Raw genomic sequence first — 21,116 nt, forward strand, 5'->3', positions numbered from 1 at the left:
ATGTAGTTCTAGAGAGACAGACATAATCTTCCCTTACTGTACTCATTTCAAGAGCTTATTACAAGTATCTTATTGAGAACATCTCTGTGCGTAAGTACAACGTAAAAGGGGCCTTCTCTACCTCGACACCGGATATGTAATCGATCAACTTAACTTACCGGCGAAGAAGCTGATTTAACATGAGAGTACGTGAATCTAGTCTGAATATAACGAAGAAAGAACTAAAATTTGAGCAATTTGCTTTTCATATAATCTGCATGTGATCTATTATCCCCTGAACCATCTGATTTAATAAATTTCATCTCAGCACATTTCAAGTCGTAATTGCAGAATCGTCTTGCCGATTAACATCAAACACCAGCTCGTAGAATGATAGGGAAACTTGGGTTATTTTCAACAAGATCTTGGAAGTTTTCCCAGGGGCGGTGGCTGTGTTCTTTTTATCGCGAAATTAAAAATTTCATAGCCACGAACCTTAGTTCACCAGTAGTTTATAATCCTGTTGTTGGAGGGCATTCTTCTAACATTTCGTATTTTGATTTCTGGAAGAATTCCCCGACAAAAAGACATTACATGCAGTATGATTTATTAAATGAACAATGAAGATGAGAATTTATAACAGAAGGTTCAGCTGTAATGCTTATGATTTATTTCTAAGTATCCGATATAAATTTGTTGGAAAACCGGCTATTCTGATGAGATATGTGATGGTGTTTTTACTTTCGTAGGAAAATATTGCCGAATCCTTCCAAGATTAATATTCATAATGATTTCGCATTCGAAACTGTATTAAATAACAGAACTGGCAATGTGTCGACATCAGTCAATAATATTAATCGTTCGACGCAAATAATTTTTGCACTATATATATCGTAATTATCAGCGAGACAATCCCAGTCTTTCTCTGCTTCCACAAGGTTTACGTTATTCATCTCAAACCTATTCCAATTTTTTATCTCGTACTAGGATATGCAATAAAATTTAAGTTAATAAGACAGACAAATTTAGAAGAATTACCTCATTTTCATGAACAGCTTATATTCATATGTGGACATCGGGACTGAAGACCGCGGAGCCTTTGTGGATGTTCTTCCGAGAATTCATAATCACGTTCGTGCATTAACAGTTCTTTAAAACTGTGATCGGAATTTAATTAGAGGGAAAGTCTTGAAGTTCTTGGTGGTTCGTGAGTAGAATGTCGACGGAGACTCTCGGCTAGGTAAATGTGAGGCACATGAGAGGGAAATTAAATGTAAAGTTAATACCGGAACATTAATGATAACTCATCCGGCCAGTCGGCTGCCTTGGAATTGTTGGCTTCCCACCTTTTTGGTTGGTGGGGGAGTTAGGAATACGACGATAGACAAATTGACACGAATAGAAAATAGAGGAACAATTGTTCCTTCCTGATACATAAAGCTGAACGACTTTGAGATTTCCCTGATGATGGACGCAGTAAGCACTTCTGAACTTCTGTCAGTTTCTACTTTGATATTCTGAGAACAAACCTAGTGTTAACTCGACTTCGGGCCTGAAGTGTTAAAGGCAATAGACATTTGATGTCTGATCTTTTATGCAACGGTTCACTGCCATACTTGCAAATAACCCGACCCTAATCTTGAGTCACGATAACCCAGTCTACGCCCTCACGCTGCAGTTTTAAGGCACATTCCTGTATTAACTACCCATTTACGTCTTTCTCTAGTGAGGGATCTCTTCCGTTGATGTAATTTCGATGAACGTTTATCGACCCCATCATAATAGCTGCATGTCATGACTACCTCATTCTCATACATTTTATCTACCTAAACTGTGTGGCTGAAGGTATGTCAGACGTTTAAATAGGGTGAGAATAATTCAGCCATTTGCTGGACCCTACACGCGGTATTTAATTACTACATGCATGTTGTAAAGAGGTTAAGGGTGGCTGGAGCAGTTCTGTCTGTGACGCGCTTTGCCCGCCTCGCTAGGCGCCACTAGCCACAGGCGCCGCATCCAGCGGTTGAATATGGCAGAGGAAGTTTGGAAAGTAAGAGTAGGGATAGTGGTTTCAGAACTCGCCTAGTCATTTGTGTTTGGTTTCCATTTCTTCCTTTCCTGTACAAAATACAGGAATAAAGTTACAGAAGAAGAGACTGGCTATGCTTGCAGTTTAAGCTTCGTGCTCATGTAATAAATTCGCGAAGCTGTTCCTCTGAGCTGCCGAAATCTCGAACCACTGGTCTTCTGAGTTTCGTCGCCATGTAGACTGAAAGGTATATACGCTTCGGAGGAATATACCCCTTCCATGTTCAGGGTGTTATCAGTGTATATAAACCAATAAGAATAATGCGATCGATCCTGAAGAAGGAGGTGGTATACCCCTCCGAAACTTTTGTATCTACCCATAAGTCTATACGGAGTTACAACCCAGAAGACCAACATCGACATATTCTGACGGCATTTGTTTTATCGTGTGTAGTTTAAACAACGCCATTAAATAATCCTATAAATTTCACATTGGAGCTGAGCCAACGAGACTCGAGGGTTAATAGAGACACATGTGGAAAACTGTGGGGTTGACACTGTCTAACCACATCCCTGTAAATATGTGCGAGCTGAACCATTTAACAATAGCTCTTTGTGTACAACAGAATGCTCACAATTTTGTCAGTTAATGGGGCGTGTGTAATGGGACTGTTACATTGGATATTTTTGCAGTTAAGGTTTCTATTAAATTGAAGCTGTAGGCTCGCCCTACTGAATTGACGAATTTTGTTTGTCTTTAAACAGCTTTTGCATTGCTCATCAAGCATTTTAATGTCAGTTATACATGTTTATGTAGACATGTGGAAGATAAAATAAATATGACGGTAATAATATTCATTGCAGCTATTTAACCATAAACCTTCTTGTTTCACTAGATTCATGTAGTGTTTGAAAAGCACTACCGTTCTGCGGGCGTTCAACTACTTTATCTTAAAGCTTTATTTATATTCTCTTCACGAGCCTCACACACATTTCTCAGAGTAACAGATTTTCTACAGCTGTTCTGTTAGATATAAAGCTACGTTAACGTGAAGTTAAATAATGCAACTGGATGAAGTTGATTCGGTGTAGAAGTGAAGTGCATTCGCAGAAAGTCTCGTGAATTAGGCTATATCCTGACGCGGTCGTGGTCTTGCTATGAAACATTTTCTTTTACAATTTCTTTGCGAAATATTGACATACGTTTTGCTGATTTTCCATAAATTAATGTAGTTTCAAAAATAAGTACTATGCAGTGGTAGGTGATGGTAGAGAGCTAGAATAACAGACATGTGGTTGAATGAGTAGAAATTTTGAAAAACTGCTTACCGTTTGAAAATTTTTCTGAGTCAGTCTTATGCCATGCAATTGACTATCAGAAGTTAACCAAGTAGCTTGTATTACAGTTACGTGTGTTTGTAAGGGAAATTATAGTAGAACGGATAGGTGCTAAAAATGGCGAAACTAAAGTAATATTAAACGGTATTTTATAATAATATACTGTAGATATTTTAACGTGATAAAACATACAGTTTTAATGTCAGTAGTCCATATAAATATACCAGGCCAATGAAAGAGTATTGTAAGATATATGTGCATAAGCTAGTTGGTTCACTTCTGATAGTTTACTGAGTCATTTTATGACGCTGTATCAACGGAAGAATTGACTTAGAGTCAAAGGTGTTGTTGCTATAATTGTGGCTTTCTTCAAACTGCAATCCCTGCTCTGGTTTGGAGGTGCTGAGAAAGTTCATGAAAAACACCAACCAGGTTAGTCTGTATCCTGGCCAAGATTAGAACCTGAATAAGTCAGGTTTATGAAATAGAAGGAAGTAATTAACGATTCGGAAAGCAAGATTTCATATTCATGAAGACACAAGGCATGTAGTCTGTACAAAATTCTTATCTTAAAGCCTGAAGAGATGGCATCGCTTCGGAGACGTAGGGTAGGTGGAAGGGTAATGTAAGCATAGATCCTAAGAAGTTGGTTTGGTAGTGTGAACTGGATTTAAGTGATTCTGGATAAGGTACAGTAGATAGCTCTCGTGTACACGATAATGAACCGTCATGTTCCATAATGGATTTGACCTAATGAGCGATTTTCCGGATTCCTAAGAAATACACCCGTGGAGTTAATTATGTACTACTTAAAAAGACGTCTCTTTGTACGCAAGGATTGCAGGATTGTAATTACGTAGGTACGTTACTGTTAAAATAAACCTGCAGCATATGTACAGCCTTTGCAAACACGCCATAGGCCTATGTGTGCGTTAGCGCGGTAACAAGGGAGGATGAAGCATATGAAAGGAGAAGATCGGTCGCCACAGCCCTGAGGTATTTACCGATCGGTTTCTCCTTTAGGTCTCTCGAGCTTGAAATTTGAGTTGGAGTAAATGTATTCTGAAATTTATGGAAATATTTTGCCTGAAGCCTTTCAGGATATGCCTTGATGAAATGAAGTTTCTCTGTACCACATCACTCTGTTACCGGCTTTCAAATCCATGGTGAAGTCAGGAGAGAATAGTTTCTTACACGAAAAGCATTATATAAGAATATAGAACTCCCATGTGGTATTATACAGTGTGTCCGTAAAATAATGGTGGGGTAACAAACAGTCATGGTTTTGGAACAAAGCATGATAGAGACATGAAATCAAAGTCAAAATAAAGAGAAACTCTCCACGAATCTTACCTGTTCAGTAGATTTAGATATGTGCTGCTTTAGTTGCCCTGCAGACGTGGGCATAAGTGGGAGGATGATATTAAAATTGACCTCTAGCAGAGTTTGGGTGCATGTATTGGAATCATATGGCTCAGCATGCAATGACAGGCTTGCAGTACATAATTTCAGTAATTATAATTTCGGGTTTGGAGAGGAATTTGTGCCATAAACGTTTGGCATGTTTTATATAAGATTTAAAGCATGCACTTTTATATATTTTCCTGTGTTGTACACTATGGCGGAAAAGGCAAAGTCGAATAAGAAGGCGAGAATTGATTACAGCCAATAATTTAAAGTTTTAAAATCTCGTGGCTATTGGAAAGGTTAGAGTGCGTTTGTGAGAGTACAAACAACAAATGAGGTACGGAAGCTATATAGTCTAAGCTACTGAGTGCATCGTTAAATAAACCAAAACCAGGAATTGGCTGTGGCACGAGAATGGTAATTCAACTCCGTGTGGCGTGTATTCCCCTGAGTACTTAGACAAGGAAATTTGGCCCAAGGATACGGGAATGTCTTGTTTGTCGAGACAGTTACCGTAGCAAAGACTGTCGGTGAGGTACTTAAAAGAAAACACTAATTACTTTCTCTACAAACCAGTACGAATTTCTGGCCGTTTAACTGAACTTGGTAATTTTTATGAAGTTCGTCAGACTCGGGATCTTACAACGCTGTAACTTCAATCGGTACCTTGTTATAGGTTAGAGATCGCGAGCCCTTTTTATGTGGAAAATATTAGTATGTTGTTAAAATATTCTATATGAAATTAGCTCTTCAATGTTGGTCTAATCTTGCCTTGTGCTGCTTCTACGAAGAGTGGATAAATTAGTTCATGTGTTACCATGTCCTTACGTCGGGCAGGACTCGACCGCGCAGTCAGAACATTTATATTCTAAAACTAACTTATAATCTAAACATGAAAAACGATGGAAAAATTTTCAGCTTTATGCCTGAGTGGATTCTCCGTTCATCAGATACGTTTACATTTGACTGTAAACCCAGCTCCATTCTGTAATCAAGAAACAGGAAACAATATACTGCCAGCTTCACAACACAAACTTGGTCGCCGTTGCCACATAGTTTCTGCAAGAATTCAATTATCCGCGACGAGGTGAATTCATCCCAGTTACCGCTTAACCGCACGAAACAGCAGGAGTTCGACTTGAAGCCGAAAGAATCCAGACGCCTCGTTAACAAATGCCTCCCCGGGAGGAATGCTGGCTGACGGCTGTGGAGTTACTGCTTCCAACTGAAACTCCAGTCTCACCATTGAGTTCTGCTTTTACCACGTGTGGTGGTTTTTCGAACCTTGCATAACTTCTCGTTTTACAAACGGAAAACTTTCACTGGATGTTATTCGTTCAGTCACAATTCGTTAAAATAAAATTAACAACAAAATTAACAATAACAGAAGATACCGTGTTCTGAGATAAGTCATACATATATGAGTATAATTAATAATAAAGGAATGTAATATAAGACTTATTTGTTTTATAATGAACAGGAATTAATTAGAAATGAATAACTAGTTACATCAAGCAAGAGAAGCTTTGATTAAGTGTGATCGTTGTGCCATCTGCAGGGATTAAACAGTAACGAAGAATAATGGTTGTTATGACCAGCTGAGATCACGGATAGGTGGAAAATTAGACAACCTTGAGTAAACTAAATAACTGTCAAGGAATCTGCTTGGAAGTTTTCTAGAAAAATAAAAACAAAATCCGAGCTAAATATACCAGCATACGCTTATAAAAATATCTCGCCTTCCTGATGTCCTTTGCTTGAATCGTAGCAACGAAACTTGTCGATTTTTATCGTCTGGGTAGTAACATCATGGAGAGTTTTACGTGGTCATTAACTGTCGTAGGAACGTATCACCTCCATCTTCAGGGTAGAATCTGGAGGCGTCACAAAAAAGGAGACCACAATCGACAACTGATATCGTCACATCAATGAGAACCTGAAATCTTAGCTGTTATACACTTGCACCATTCCCCATAAACTCTCAAGTAACTGCTCCAAGCATTGATATTGGTCCGTATTTTACAGGCGTCCTGTGATATTTTCCATTCAGATGACTCGGAGTGGGTGAGATGTTGACAGTTTTCTGAGTAATGCTGTATGTGTAATGAACGAACAGTTAATTAGTTCTCCACTGAGCCATTGGATCAATATCCATGTGTTTGTCACTGTATATGTGGTGTTACATTCACCGTATTTATTCAGTGCCTGGCAGAAGGCTGTTCACACGAGACCCGTAACAGAACAGGCTTATTGTAGGGAAAGTTGACTGATGATCAGGTTTACCTACAAGACTTCTAGAAGAAGGCACTCATTTTTTGCACTACGGATGGCACACACACACATTTTAGCAGACGGATCTAGGATAATTTAAGAAGTCTAAAGATCCCCTTACACCGCAAGGAATTGGGCCCACTTCCAAACAGTTAAAATAGTAAAAGGGCAAAATATAAGAATATGTTTATTTGCATGATTGTATCTTTCTTGATCTAGAACTGAACAAACGTATTTATTATCAACGCCGTGGTCTGAATTTTTGTCCTTGTGTATTATAGTTACACAGAACTACTGGAACATAATTACGGAAAACCTTAAGGTTACATCCTAAATTTTTAGGAACTTCAGACTTTAGGAAATGCAAAATATCATCAGGTTGTTTAACTATTCATTCATGTCACCAGCCATTTTTATGTGTAGATCAAAACATTCAAAAGAGATGAGGCTTCATAAGTTTTTCCGGCAACTTCTTTGTGGACCAATAGTGTATTTATTTTATTCTATGCGAAATGTTTTGTTTCGTAATTTAATAGCGTTTATCATGCCGCTGACTTGCCTACAGAGAGATGAAATGCGAGACCGTTGCTACTGTTGAAACCCCTCCAGTTCCACTTTGCATGCCTCTTGCTTCGACATCTCCAAAATCCCCGCATGTAATTTTACCACATTCTACTTTCAGCTACTGGATATATGAAGCCATGGATCACATTCATACATCCTTGAGATGCAGACTTAACTTTTAAATATATTTTACACTTAGAAGTTCTGTATTATTTTGCAGTTTAGCGTCCTCTTTACTAATGTATTTCTATATTCTGTTTGTTGTTACCTTTCTATATTTATTACTGTGTTCGTGTGCTCATCTGTGCGTAATTGGCCTTCTGGTTGTTGATACAGCACACTAATAATAAAGAATTGAATTGAATATCGGTACTACCAAGACGTAAGTCTGGTACAAATCTCTACAACTAAAGACGACGAACAACCAAGCAAGAGAAGACAAACATCTCTGTTAATTTTTGCATCGTAATCCACTCGTACCAGGGCAGAGATTCGACTTAGATACGGGCCATCTTGACTAAAGCTTTTCGTGATTTTACGCAGTTCCTGTTGACAAATGCTGGAATACCGTTCATTTAGAATCACCCTGTCATTTTCAGCTTCGTAACTTGTGCTGTTGAAAATATGCCATTAAATAATCCACGAGTTGGTCAACAAAAGGAACAGGAGAGCTGAAAACCTACGTGACAATTAAGCTGAATAGAAAAGTGCTCTCCATTCGTGGGTTGGAGATTATTTTTGTACGACGTTACAAGGCTTTTGCGATTGTATGGTTTGTCAGTGCAAACAGACGCCATAAATTTGATCGTGATAATGACAGTAACTGCATTTAAAGTTACGCATGCGGTTAATTAACTCCCATGCATCGCTAATTGTGCCCCTCTTTTCCAGATAACGTACCCACAGTTGAAGCTAACATGAAGATTTTTGCTGCCATGTATAAGAAAGAAGACTTGGTTTTATTAGTGACAACATTTTTCAACAGGTATATCAAATGCTGTAAGTTGCACGTTATTAATTCATGGAGTTATAAAATGCTGTACACATTTGGATACACTAGGAATTAATTCCACGTATCCTCTGTGAAGTTTTTGACCATATTCTGACCTAGCTAAATCCGGTCTATGGACTCACACCCCATTCTGTTCTACTATTATATTTCCATCTACGTATGGATATGTTCCTGTGATATTTATTGACTAGAATTATGCCCCACCTGTACGATGGACGTCTTTCCTACAGCAGGGGCTCCCAATAATATTACTTTCACCAAGTCCATCGAGTCGGGGCTAGCTTCCGTTTCCGGTGGCGGGCCGCGGGGTTCTCGTGCATGTTCTCCCCGTCGCTCCAAGTAGTCGAGGTCGAGTTCTGCAACATAAGAGCATCGACGACGTTAAATTAGTTTCTTCCACCTATAAAAAAAAGGGGAGCCGTATCATTGCTAGAGGAGAGGAGACGCTGTCTACCTCTCTATCGGTAAATTACAGTAGAACAGGTAAGATTTGAGGTTTTCACAGCGGTGAGTATGAAGATTTCTGTCTTCTGGGTTGTTGCTCTGTGTAGTATGGTCGATGTTTACCAACGTTTCGGAGGTCATACTGCCTCCGTCATCAGGGCGATTCTTAGTATGAAGATTTCTGTCTTCTGGGTTGTTGCGCTGTGTAGTCTGGTCGATGTTTACCAACGTTTCTGAGGTCATACTGCCTCCGTCATCAGGGCGATTCATTGCTAGAAGAAGAAAATCTTTCCCCTAGTAGGAACCGAAGCCAGGTTGTCCAAACCCATAACCTGAAACGTTGGCAAACATCTACCATACTACACAGCGCAACCCAAAAGACAGAAATCTTCAACAGTAGAACGCTTTTACGTCCGGCTTTACCCGCTACAGCGCTGTGTTTTGTTATCCTGCTGTGATTTATACCACATTCACACGCCTTTATTTTAGTTTTTAACGAAAAGCAGTTTTCTTTATCGGTTAAGAAATTGTGCAGTTTTGAAAGCATTTATTTTTTGCAATTAAAGAACACGTTGATCACAGTGTAAACGGACTACGTATGTAACTTTCATTTATTTATAGTGATAATTAAAAATATAACAAACATTGCTAAGTACGTTGCTTTCTCATGTCTGCATAACGCGTCAAAAGAAATAAATAACTCCAGAACGCTTTATAATTATATTCTGCGATGTGAGACTTAATGCAGCATTATTAACGGTATTTTGTGTACAATGAAATTTGTTTAGAATTATTAAAGTTTTTATGATGACGCTATTATATAAAAGTGTTTTTAACTTTCAAGTTGTCATTGTTTATGTGACAGTTGTGGAAAACGTAAACACAAAGACATCTTTTGAATCGATTAGCCATTAGAGGATTATCCGACAGAAACTTGTTTTTGTGTTAAAATCACAGTTTCTTTATTTTCAGTTTCCCTCTATTCTCCATATAAAAATACTATATATCCGCAAGGATTTGGAATATTTTCATAATTTTCAATCTTTACCAAATGTCATTAGGGTGAAAGGATAAGATGAACTGCACATGTAACACGAACGGGTCAGTTGAGAATGGCATACACAGTGTTAAACGGATAACCTGAAAGGAAAAGACCAATTGGGAGTTCAGGACATAGATGGAGAACACTATTAAATTTAATCTTGAAGACTTTAGGTGGAATATATTCAGCTAGATCGGGAAGGGGTCCAGTGGCGAGCTCTTGTCAACGCGGTAAGGAACGTTTGGATTCTGTCAAAGGCTGCAAACTTCTTGGTCAGCTGAAAAACTATTAGCTTCTCATTGATGAGCCTGTTGTTTGCAGCCTTGAGCATTGACTCGTCAAGAATTTAAGAAGAAATGTACGTGATGTATTTTACAGAATTATCTGAATACTGAGGAGTGTTTCAATGACGAAAACTGTTGTTAGTGGTCGAGACAGTAATTAGGCCAAAACACGATTGTCTAAAATAAGATATGTGTTGCTTATTGTTGGAAAGTATTCAGGTAGATTCTTCTAATTACAGCGTGACTAGATTATAACAGCTTCTTATCCCCAATACGGAAGCTTTCTATGAGAGTTTGCTACTGTTTTGTATATCCTTTGCCTTGAAGTTCGCCATCCTTTCCTATTCCGATCCAGTTCAATCGATTTCTCATCGTCTCGACTTATTTCCCCAAGGCACTGTTTAATATTATCTATCTCCTCCTCGTCCTTCCATCGCCACTACATACGTGATTTTCTCGTGTAACCATATTCTGTGTGGGATTTCGTAAATTTTTTGTAGGCTACTAGTAGTTAGTCTCTCTCGTGGTCGGCCTGTCTCAGCCTCCTTCGTTTATCACGAACATGCAAGGTAAGAGAATGTTCCATAAATGGACTCGTTACGTGATTTTATTCTTCACTTCTCTGTTCCACCATTTATCTTAGGCCGAATTTCGGAATCAACTTTCTGAAGACAATAAATGTACACTCCTTTCTCAGATTCAAATCCATGAAATGGAGTTGGTAATTTGTAATCTCATATAACACATTGCTGTTCTGAAACGCTTAATATTCCGTAGTGCTACCAGATATTGGATATTATTTTTTATAGATCATTAGCTCTTTTTGGTAATACCAACACTTCGTAGACGTCGTAAAGTAAAGAACGAATCGGTTGACACTATGGTAACATACCTGATTCGTATTCTGGAGGTAATAGGTTCGACTCATGACTTGAACGCCGGTTCTAATTATTGAGGTTACTCTTGGATTTCCTCAACCCTTCAAGCGAATACCTGGTTACGAACCCACGACCGATCTCTTTTCCGGTAATAATTTTATGTCTTAGTCAACGTCAAATAATATCTGCGTTTGACGCAGCGTCGTTAATTAGCCCGACGACAGCAATCTAGGTCTAAAAGGCGACGTACTTTGCTTCGATGAAGAGAGTCTGACACGTGTGTTTCCGGCTGTGACGTTTATGCCATTTTCTCACTCAACGCGTTGGTTAATTTGCTGGTGAAGAGACAGATGGTCGGTTGTGCCTTGGGAGGCATCTGGCTGGGCCCGGAGCAAGCCTCAAAGCAGAAGTTTCAGTTTCGGTCTTCGTGACAGCAAGGGGTTAAAGTTAAAACTCAAACTTTAGGGGAATGGATGCACAATTCCCAGCAACGCGGCAGCGATTATAACATACTAAAGGCACGTTCGTAATATTTTGTCTCAGTAATTTGTCATGATGTTTTTAAATTTGAAAAAATTGTTTATTTGGGGACGAGAGTTACAAATAAAAATTAACTTACGACAAAACTAAGGCAATAATATCAGGAACTACGAAGAAACGCTAATGTTTTTATCATTTTATTTCTGGATCTCGTTTCTACCTGAGACAAATGACAGGAGATTACAGAAATTTACATAACAAGAAACAACGATTTATTCCCTTTACTTATTACTGTTACGTAGCCTGTCTTTAAATGAGGAGAGGGTGGATGAAGAGTTTATAATAAGAGCATTGTAGCTTGTTTCATAAATGAAGAATTAGACAGGATAAGGAAGGAAGAGATCGTGGCCTGCTATCCCGTCATTTGCCTGGAGGGACTGAAAATCCACAGAAACGCTCAGGCAGAATGTATGTGTCAGCGAGTGTTACTCCGCCCAATACGACTGCTTGAGCTATATTAAAAAAACATAATTAACATTTTGCTTAAGTACTTTTAAAATAATAGGCTGCATGTTCTAGCTTCAATTTTTGAAAATGGATTTAAAATATTCTTTCGTGATTTTCGAATCGCGTTGCTCACTTTGCCATCTCTTCCCGTTCTCTTCGCAGCAGGATTTATTTTTCACGTCAGTGTTGTTCCGTTTCCCCTTATGCTGTGAACATTTTCCTTTTGATACTTCTGTCTCTCGCTCTGTTCATTTGCTTGTCCGATCTTGCCATATACGCTTCCTTCTTCATTTGTGTTGTGTAGGTTTTTCTTGGTGATATTTTGTGCATCGGGTGCTTACTTATAGCTTTGTATAGTTAAAATTAGTACAAAGTAACTTCTGTACTATGTGAGATTTTAGATTTTCAAGGCGACGAGTGTGAAGATGGTTGTTTACTTCTGGGATGTTGACCCTGGAACGTCTTTCAATATCTACCCGACAACACGGCGCGACATCCCAGGAGACAAACATCTTCAACTTATATATTGTTAGTTAATTATTAGTTGTGATATTGGATTTTACGTGTTACTATAAGACGAAGGTCCCTCGTCATTGTGCAATATAGCATCTTGAATATTACGTAAAGAATGTTTAGCCCTGCGATGGGAGTATAACGCTTTGAAGCCCGAAGTCCATGTAAGTAATATTTGAAATTTCAGTTTTTACCTCAACGAAACACAAGTCTCGATTACAAATATCATTTTGTTTGTGTTTAAGGAAATAATCAATGTTTTTTGTCCATTATTCCACTACTCTGTAGTAGACCGGGATCGGGCTTATATTTTCTAAGAGTTATTATTTTTTATTACTAATTTTAACTTGTTTTTGCTTATGGTATGAAGCTCCTAACTTCGAAGAATGTTTACCCGGTAACGCTTCTCTATCAAAACTTGCAGTGAGAGGAAAAGGGATTGGACTCTCAAGTAGGTGTTGCAGATTATGACTTAACGTCTATTTCACTGAGATGTAAACCCACTTTCACTTGTGTATACAGCGGTAATTGCTAGATTATCATCAACTTCCACTCCCGAAACTATATTCTATGTAGGTTACGCCTAACTGTCAGTGCCAATTACCGAATCCACATAATGCTCACTAAGGAGACAATTCTGTCCGTTGGGAACCAGAACATCGTTAGGCTTCTGTTGGTTCTGAGCCATCAATTACTAACACCCGACGTCACTAATTACATCATTGGTTGTCCCTGGATATAGCTCCTGTTGGTCACAAAATTGAGAGCAGGAGAGGTATGTGGCGTGGCGGGAATTACTCAGGGACAATTTGGCAGTCCGTTTTAAACCCATACGGTCGCCATGCACGGACGCACAAAATAAAAAGAGTTTCAGCATGAGAGGGCCCTTCTGTTACGTAGGGACTTGGAAAACATGTTAAAGAAGGATAAATTCGGTAGGAACTCGTAGGCTAAGAAACTACCTCGGGCTTTCCTAAGACACAGCACGTTCCAATGTTTTCCGTTCGGTAATGGGTGCCAAGCCGTGGTTATCGAACCGTTGGTGGTGCATTAAATATTTCTTAGAGTGAGCCTGTATAGCATCGGCTGATACATTACGATTTCTTCAGCGAAGACAGACCTTTTTCCCACTTGCAACTGCATCTACATAGTCTAATCTATTTAAATAGATAAGCTACTTCAGACAGTCCATTACGTGGTAAATTCCGCAACAAAAAATGTGAATACAATTTAGCAGTCATATCTGTTAGTTTCGAGCACTTAAAGAGAACCACACGAAAATTGCCATTTAAGGTCGAAACATGTAGTGGGACTAGACGGACTCTCAACCTAACGAAGACTGACTTAAGTTATAGACCTGCATATAGCAGCCCGTGTTGAACTGGCAGTATTAGTATTATTGTTTGTTACATTGATCCCCTTTAAACTGTGCATAGTTGCGTCGCACTTGCTAGTGGTTTAGAGGAATTTCATAAATATGGCGCAGAATAATTGTGTATCGTGCCGGAATGATGGAACAGAGATACATGGTGAACGGCTCACAGCAGTAAAACTGGGTGCTTGATAAAGAGGACCGTATTTAGGAATTTTCTCATACATATTAATTTTCAAAAGAGGAACTATTACTGCTTCTAATAATATTTATACACTCGGTGGTTCAAAGTTAATGCCGGACAAACTTGATCTTCGCCGAACAGTTTATAACTTTATAATCTCTAAAAATGAATCCGTAATGCATGAGCACAATTCATTACAGTAAGGTCACAATCAGAATCATCCACGAATAGAAGACGTATTTAATTTGCATTAAAATAATTAATCTGACTCATTCTTTTCACTTCGTTGATCGATTTACAAAATCAAAAATTACCGTAGTCAAGAGTGTAATTATAAATAGTTAAAGTATGCTTAATTTGATGTGTAATATATAAATATATGTACGTACATGGACAGTTACTCAGTTAGGCAGAGCCCTATAATCCTCTACAGTGTACTGAGGTTTGTTGCTTGGTTTTCTTCTTCTTAGAATACTGATATGCGTTGTTAGGTTTAGAAAAATTATGTGTTTTCTAATTGTGACTTGTTCCACGTTCAGCGTATTAGGATTTATGGAATTCATCGAACTATTCATCTATATCTATCTGTCATCCCGTCTAATTATTATGGGCTGTCCTTACTGAAGGTTATCGTGATTTTTTCCAGTCTTTCCAGCTGAATGAAGGAGGCCAAATCATGATAAAAGCTACAACTCCTTCCTTCCAAATCCATACCTACTTTACATCTCACTCAACGCTCTGAGAAGTATGCTGTAAAAAAAGTCTCTTTAAGTAGGCTTAGGCTCATGATGCTGCATCTTTCCTTATTAATTGCTGTCACAGTAAGTAGCTATGTAAATCACAGACCACATTCTCTTCTTTCATAGTCCGATTTATAACCATTTAAAGTTGTATTAGGCGGGAAATGACAGAGGCGGACAAGTGAGTTATTACTTTCACACGGATTATTACCAAACCTGCCCCTCAAGTGCACAGGCTTAAGCGATAATGTGCGCATATGGAGCCTGGGACGTGAACAGACGATGAAAGTAAAAATGTTATATACTGATGGATAACAACATTTTAGATAAAATTAAATGTGTTTAAAATAATCTAGTTTCAATAACGCTTCATGAACAGAAAAACAGAGGAGAAATATTTCCTTCTTTATTTCCTAAATAAACTTGTCATCGGGACGGCAATGCACGCAGTTCGTGGCCAGTGGCCTTGAAATCCGAGGTCGGCTGACTGCCTTGCTTCTTTCCAGGAAACTAACCATAATTCACTCGCTGGCTCCGGTCAGTGGCACAATGTTCTTCGAGCAGTGCAGTGGGAAGTGCATCAGTGGAAAATAGAGTGCAGTGCGCGAGTAGTGGTCAGAAGCAGGAGAATTTTCTTACGAAACAATTTCCGAACGTTACGTGAAGGGCCTACACACTACACCAGCCGCTTGTACGTTATTAATTTGCTAAACGGGTTTCAAAGAGTGAAGTTCAGTATTTTTTAAACTGGCCGAAGTGATTTTTCGATGGGTGATGTAACACGCTCAGCCATCATTTCTCTGTCTGCATCTAGATTGAATTTTTTTTATTTTCTGACAAGAGTTTCATACCCTTGTGTCTTTAAATTTATTTGGACAATTCACTTTTTAATTTCCAAAGAACCGCCAAACTTCAACACAGTCTAAGTAATTCCGACCAAAAGTATTCGCTACTCTTTGTTCATGCTATGCCAATTGTATCAATTGGTATTTGCCTAAGTATCAACATACACGACATATATACGCATGCTAATACTAGTGATTAAATGGAAAACACAAAGACCTTTTCATTTCGCACGCTGATTATGCGATCAATCAATTAATTAATCAATCAATCATTCAGTCAATCACTATCACACTGCACAACCACGGCCCATTGTTTTCTCATGCAGGCTAGTGTCCAGTATGGGCCCCATTAGATTAACTCTCTTCACTCTTTTGACCAATTTATAGAAGACAAACGCATGGTATTTCATGCAGCACAGTGCTAAGGCCCACATAGCTAATGTCTATGAATTCGTTAACTGAATTTTTCTGTGAACTAGTGATAAGGAGTGTGGCTTGCTGGCTGACCCATTTAAAATGCTTTATATTTTTATTTATAAGGCAAATTAAAATATAAAGTGTGCGCGAATAATAATAATTCTCATTACTTACGATAGTATTCGGCAGAAAATTTCTGTTATTCTAAGACGACAACTCTGTGTGTATAGAAACATTTTTATCAAGATGTGACACCAGCTCAGAAGCTGAAGGTCGTCACTTCGAGACTCTGCTTAGAACTAAGGTAGGCGATACTGTAGGGCGAAATCGAGCAGTTTATGTCATAGTCGGTTTCTACTGCTTAGCTAAGTCGAAAGGTAACACCGTGTGGGACCGGATTCATGATAAACTGGCCACTCTATACTTCTGCGTATCGTATAGGCCAGTAAACTCTTCCCTACCTGAGAATCAAAAGCTTATAATTCATGGTCATCCTACAATAAGTCAGCCTCGTTAATTTGTCACGTTGTCGTAAGTGGCCCAGTCCGACAGAAAGAATGTATACATTTCATTCTTGCCATCATTTGTAAGGAATGCTTGACTTGTCACTGTGAAACACAGAAGTGAAGCTTATTTTTTCTTACATTTGTGTGTCTTCATGAGATTTTAGGTTTTCTCAGCGGCGAACATCTTTTCGATTTTATTGTGTTGTCTGAGTTATGACACCATCTTGTCTTGTAGGTTATGAACGTCCAGAAGAACTAGTCGCCTCCATCTTTAACCGAAAAGTTGGTAACTACCTTAAAAGTACATGGAATCATAACCGAGGAGGCCACAATCCAAATCTGCGTCTTCAAATATAAATTTTAATGTGAAAAATTAGTTTTAAAGAAAAATATCCTATAATACCAACACGCGAAACATTTCCCTGTTTGACAGGACTACAAATGGACTTGGATCCATTACAATATCGCGTCGTGCATACTTACTGCTTTAGGGAGCCTGTGTTACAAATTATCTAAAACGGAAAGTTTGGTCAGTTATAGACGATAATTTGCGTGCTAGCAAACGGACAGACATTGAATACCCTCTAGAACTAGCTTTCCCACTTAAAAGTGCGTAATATCTGAATCATCCGTACTCCATTTATCAGTGTAATATTACAATATTGTATTGTATTTGATGTGAAGCTTTCACGGCGACTTTATAAATATAATATTTGTGTTAATTAGACGAAAGATACGCTGTCACGAGTCCAGATTAACTTTTCGAGGGGTGACAATATCTGCAATCAGCGCTACTGATGGCCTGTTTAACATATCAAGCGATATATAAGCCAATTATTCTCCCAATATCAACATAAGAGCTCTAATTACTGAACACATTTATCAAGATGTTCGTTTAATTTTGTCAGGACATCACCATAGCAACGTCTCAGATGACACTTGGAAATTCATCTCTCGTGATACTTTGAAGCAATCTCATCAACTCTTGATTGAACTTCTGTAGTTAGTGGCAGAACAAATGAAGTGTGTACAACGTCAGAAACCATGTTTCATTAATTACAATTAGAACATTGTTGATACAATAATAATAAGGATGTTGTTTGCATAACAGCTTTTGATACATATTGAGGCCCAATAGGAGAATGGGAATAGTTGTATAACTAGGAACTTTTATATTTTGTAGGCTTGCTCTTCGCCCAGTATTATGTGGGTACAAACGAGATGGCGGGCCATGGTGGAAACAAATTGATGCGTACTTTTATGGAATCTAATGGGACCGCTTTGAATATGCACGAATATATGGGACTTCGAGATTTTGTATTGAACTCAGGACTACATTCTTACTGTCATAATTCATTTGATCTATTACATATGTATAAACTCTCACAGTTTTCGAAAACATTAATTGATTATTTGAAGCTGGCTGTCTTCTGGGTTGTTGCGCTGTGTAGACTGGTCGATGTTTACCAACGTTTCTGAGGTCATACTGCCTTCGTCATCAGGGCGATACTTAGTATGAAAATTTCTGTCTTTTGGGTTGTTGCGCCGTGTAGTCTACACAGCGCAACAACCTAGAAGACAGCCATCTTCAAATTCACCGCCGTGAGAACCTCAAATCCTACAATTAATTGATTATTTGCATAATTAAAAACGATGTTTCAACCGAAAATATTTTGCTTATGTATCCATAAATGAAGCAGAATCATGGTATGAATGATAACACGTCAGGATTTGAAGACAGGCGGTCGAGCCGAATACGTCCATGTACATTTAACCGATTGTTCCTAAAACACTTTTTAGCCCATATACGTGTATACAGACCATTGGGGTATCCTGATCTAGAAATCAGGTCATGTGGAAATGCAGTATTATTAAATCTTTCCAACGGTCTCGCCGCAATGGTGATGTATAATAGTAATATGCCGCTGCTGTGTTATATAATACATTTATTTTATATTAATCCAGTTTTAGTCGCCTGGTGGCGCATTGCTAGCCAGAGCAGAGCATTTGACACTAACGCAAACATTATTTTCGGTCGGCGAACAGAAATACGTATCTAGCATCATTATAGATAAAACATATCATAATATCATTGCAGACCGGCCTACCCATTTAGCTGTGAACTGAATTCTCCTTCACATTTATCATTCTGACACAAATTATCAAACACAAATATTGTAATGTTGCTGCTCAACATGTATCTGCAACGGCAAACTTTTAAAATTATCCACAGCAGGAATAAAATTGACCTCCGTAACTGGTGAACCATATTTTTATTATTTTACAACATTTAAGTGATGCGATTCAAGTGGGTGCCCTCGGGATAAACCGACCGGAGTCTATTGCAAAATACTTACCTCCACCTTGTACCAAAGCTGACAGTACGTAAAACTTTACCTACGTGGTCACATTTGGCATCGTGGTGTGCTGTTTAAGCCCAAAAGATAAGTTCGTACGTTTGTATGTAACACACTAAAGTCACGAAAGCACCGAAAAAAGAATACTGTCCACCTAAATGTTTTGTCTCGAGAAATGTAAGGAAGTGTACACATGAGAAAGTCTCTGATAGATCTCGATATGAGATTCGTGTAATGCAGACAATTAGTTGTAAATCTCCAGTGTACACTCAGAGTATTAAATTTGATCGAATTGAGTTGGTCGTTTCGGAGACAAACGTGCGGACTGACAGGCATAGGCTCTATATTATGCACTTTAGATTCAGGGATTGTATACTATGCCCTGATTTGCCTGGAGAGACCACAAATCTGATTAGTGTCAAGAGGCAATTTACTGTGCGGTCCATGAGGTTATTTTATTAAATAATATAGATTGACATTTATGTTTTCACTGTATAAAACACTGATTATACGCCTATGGCTCTAAATTTTGTGTATAGAATCTGATCATCTCCCATTTTACAATTATTATACCAAACAAACGCACTTAGACACTAATTGGACACTCACAGGTAATTAAATCCATGAAGTTGAATTGGCCACTTATTAGGAGAACCACAGCCATTTGATCTAGAAGCGGCTTTTGTGAATGAATTGGACCCACTTTGTCATTCGCGTCCAGCAGTAAAATCTCAGAGTGCGCCCAAAGCAAATGTTGACGTTAGCGTAAGCATTTAGAACACGGATTTATTTGAAATTGGGGTTTAAAATTCTCACGGCGATGAAGTTGCCGATGTTGATATTCTGAATTGCAACTTACAATATCTTCAGCCCTAAAGATGGAGGCAGTATTTTCGTCTGAAGCGTTTGTGTCTACCTGCAAGTCCACACGGTGTTACAATACAGAAGACCAACATCGGCATTATTTACACACTTCCAGTGGTCATTGCCTAGTATTTAGAAGCTACCGGGTTTGACTCCAGCTGTCGCAACTATTTTTTATAAAATAAAAAGTATCAGTAGACCCTGTAATGACAAGACGTAAGAGTAGACCCAAGTCCCAAAAACACTTTTCATTAAAGATGTCTTAGACCTTGGACGATGAATCTTTGTCAAAAGACTTTTAACAGTTGCGTGATAAGTTATTGTGGGAAGCACGAGTTCTACGTGAAAAGACAGTTTGAATGTGTAGCTCCATTCTCATTTTGCAACCCCGATTTCTTTTCGTGAATTTAATTTCCTGTATGAACTGAATGCTAATTTACTGCACATAGAATAAAATGGTTGTTAATTTCGTCTTACCGCACTTGTGCTTAATGTTCGTGGCAGAATTTGCGTTAGGACTCGTAACGCATATATATTGCTGACAGACTAATTAGGAATTGTTTATTGTTTTCATTCTAGTTATTTTTAGATATAGGCATATACTATGTCCATGAAATTTTATAGGATGTGTTATAAGAATCCAGTCCGATCAACTTGCTTGAATAATTACATTGAGGGTTTCTGTACGGAAGTAACTTCAGCCAGATTGAGTTGAGAATACACAGACGCACAGATCGGTTGACCGAGCACCTGTCGTACTGCGTGATAATTGGCTATCCCACTTACGCAACTTCCGCCTGTGGAAGACACGTAACGTGATTACGTGCGGGACAACTCGCGCTGCGCTCGAGACAGAGCTTTCCCGTCCGTAGATTAAATTGATACGTGGATAAATTGTCCGTCCTCCTTCTCTGTGACAATTGACTTAAAAACACACCACAAAACCATGAAAATTGCAGGGCGTTCACACACATACAGGAAATGCAGTTTGATCTACAAATCGTGACAATAATAGAATTATTTTGGGGCCTCTTTTAAAGTTGCTTGTCGATTTATTTCTTAATTTAACGTAAACCAAGTCAGC

General features: G+C 38.5%; 2 protein-coding genes across 5 annotated transcripts in view; one reads left to right on the top strand and one right to left on the bottom strand.

The window, feature by feature from the left end:
- Positions 1 to 21,116, top strand: part of LOC147872343 (uncharacterized) — a 271,681-nt gene that overhangs the window by 150,993 nt on the left and 99,572 nt on the right. Inside the window, exon 1 of one of the 3 annotated variants that reach the window (XR_015537338.1) lies at positions 15,582 to 15,734. The exons of 1 other annotated variant lie outside the window; for it this stretch is intronic. The gene's annotated coding sequence lies outside the window, so the exon portion shown is untranslated. One more of the 3 variants, XR_015537339.1, reaches the window with a different exon arrangement.
- Positions 1 to 21,116, bottom strand: part of LOC110836581 (uncharacterized) — a 60,348-nt gene that overhangs the window by 9,946 nt on the left and 29,286 nt on the right. For both annotated transcript variants that reach the window (XM_022077916.2, XM_022077913.2), the window contains exon 2: positions 8,804 to 8,955. In XM_022077916.2, the coding sequence (XP_021933608.1) occupies positions 8,804 to 8,955 (152 nt within the window). The remainder of the gene's footprint in view (positions 1 to 8,803; positions 8,956 to 21,116) is intronic.

This window comes from Zootermopsis nevadensis, unplaced genomic scaffold (assembly GCF_977971745.1).
Source record: "Zootermopsis nevadensis isolate Lab colony 2312 unplaced genomic scaffold, Znev_1.0 Znev_ptg000028l, whole genome shotgun sequence".
Classification (NCBI taxonomy): Eukaryota; Metazoa; Arthropoda; class Insecta; order Blattodea; family Termopsidae; genus Zootermopsis; species Zootermopsis nevadensis.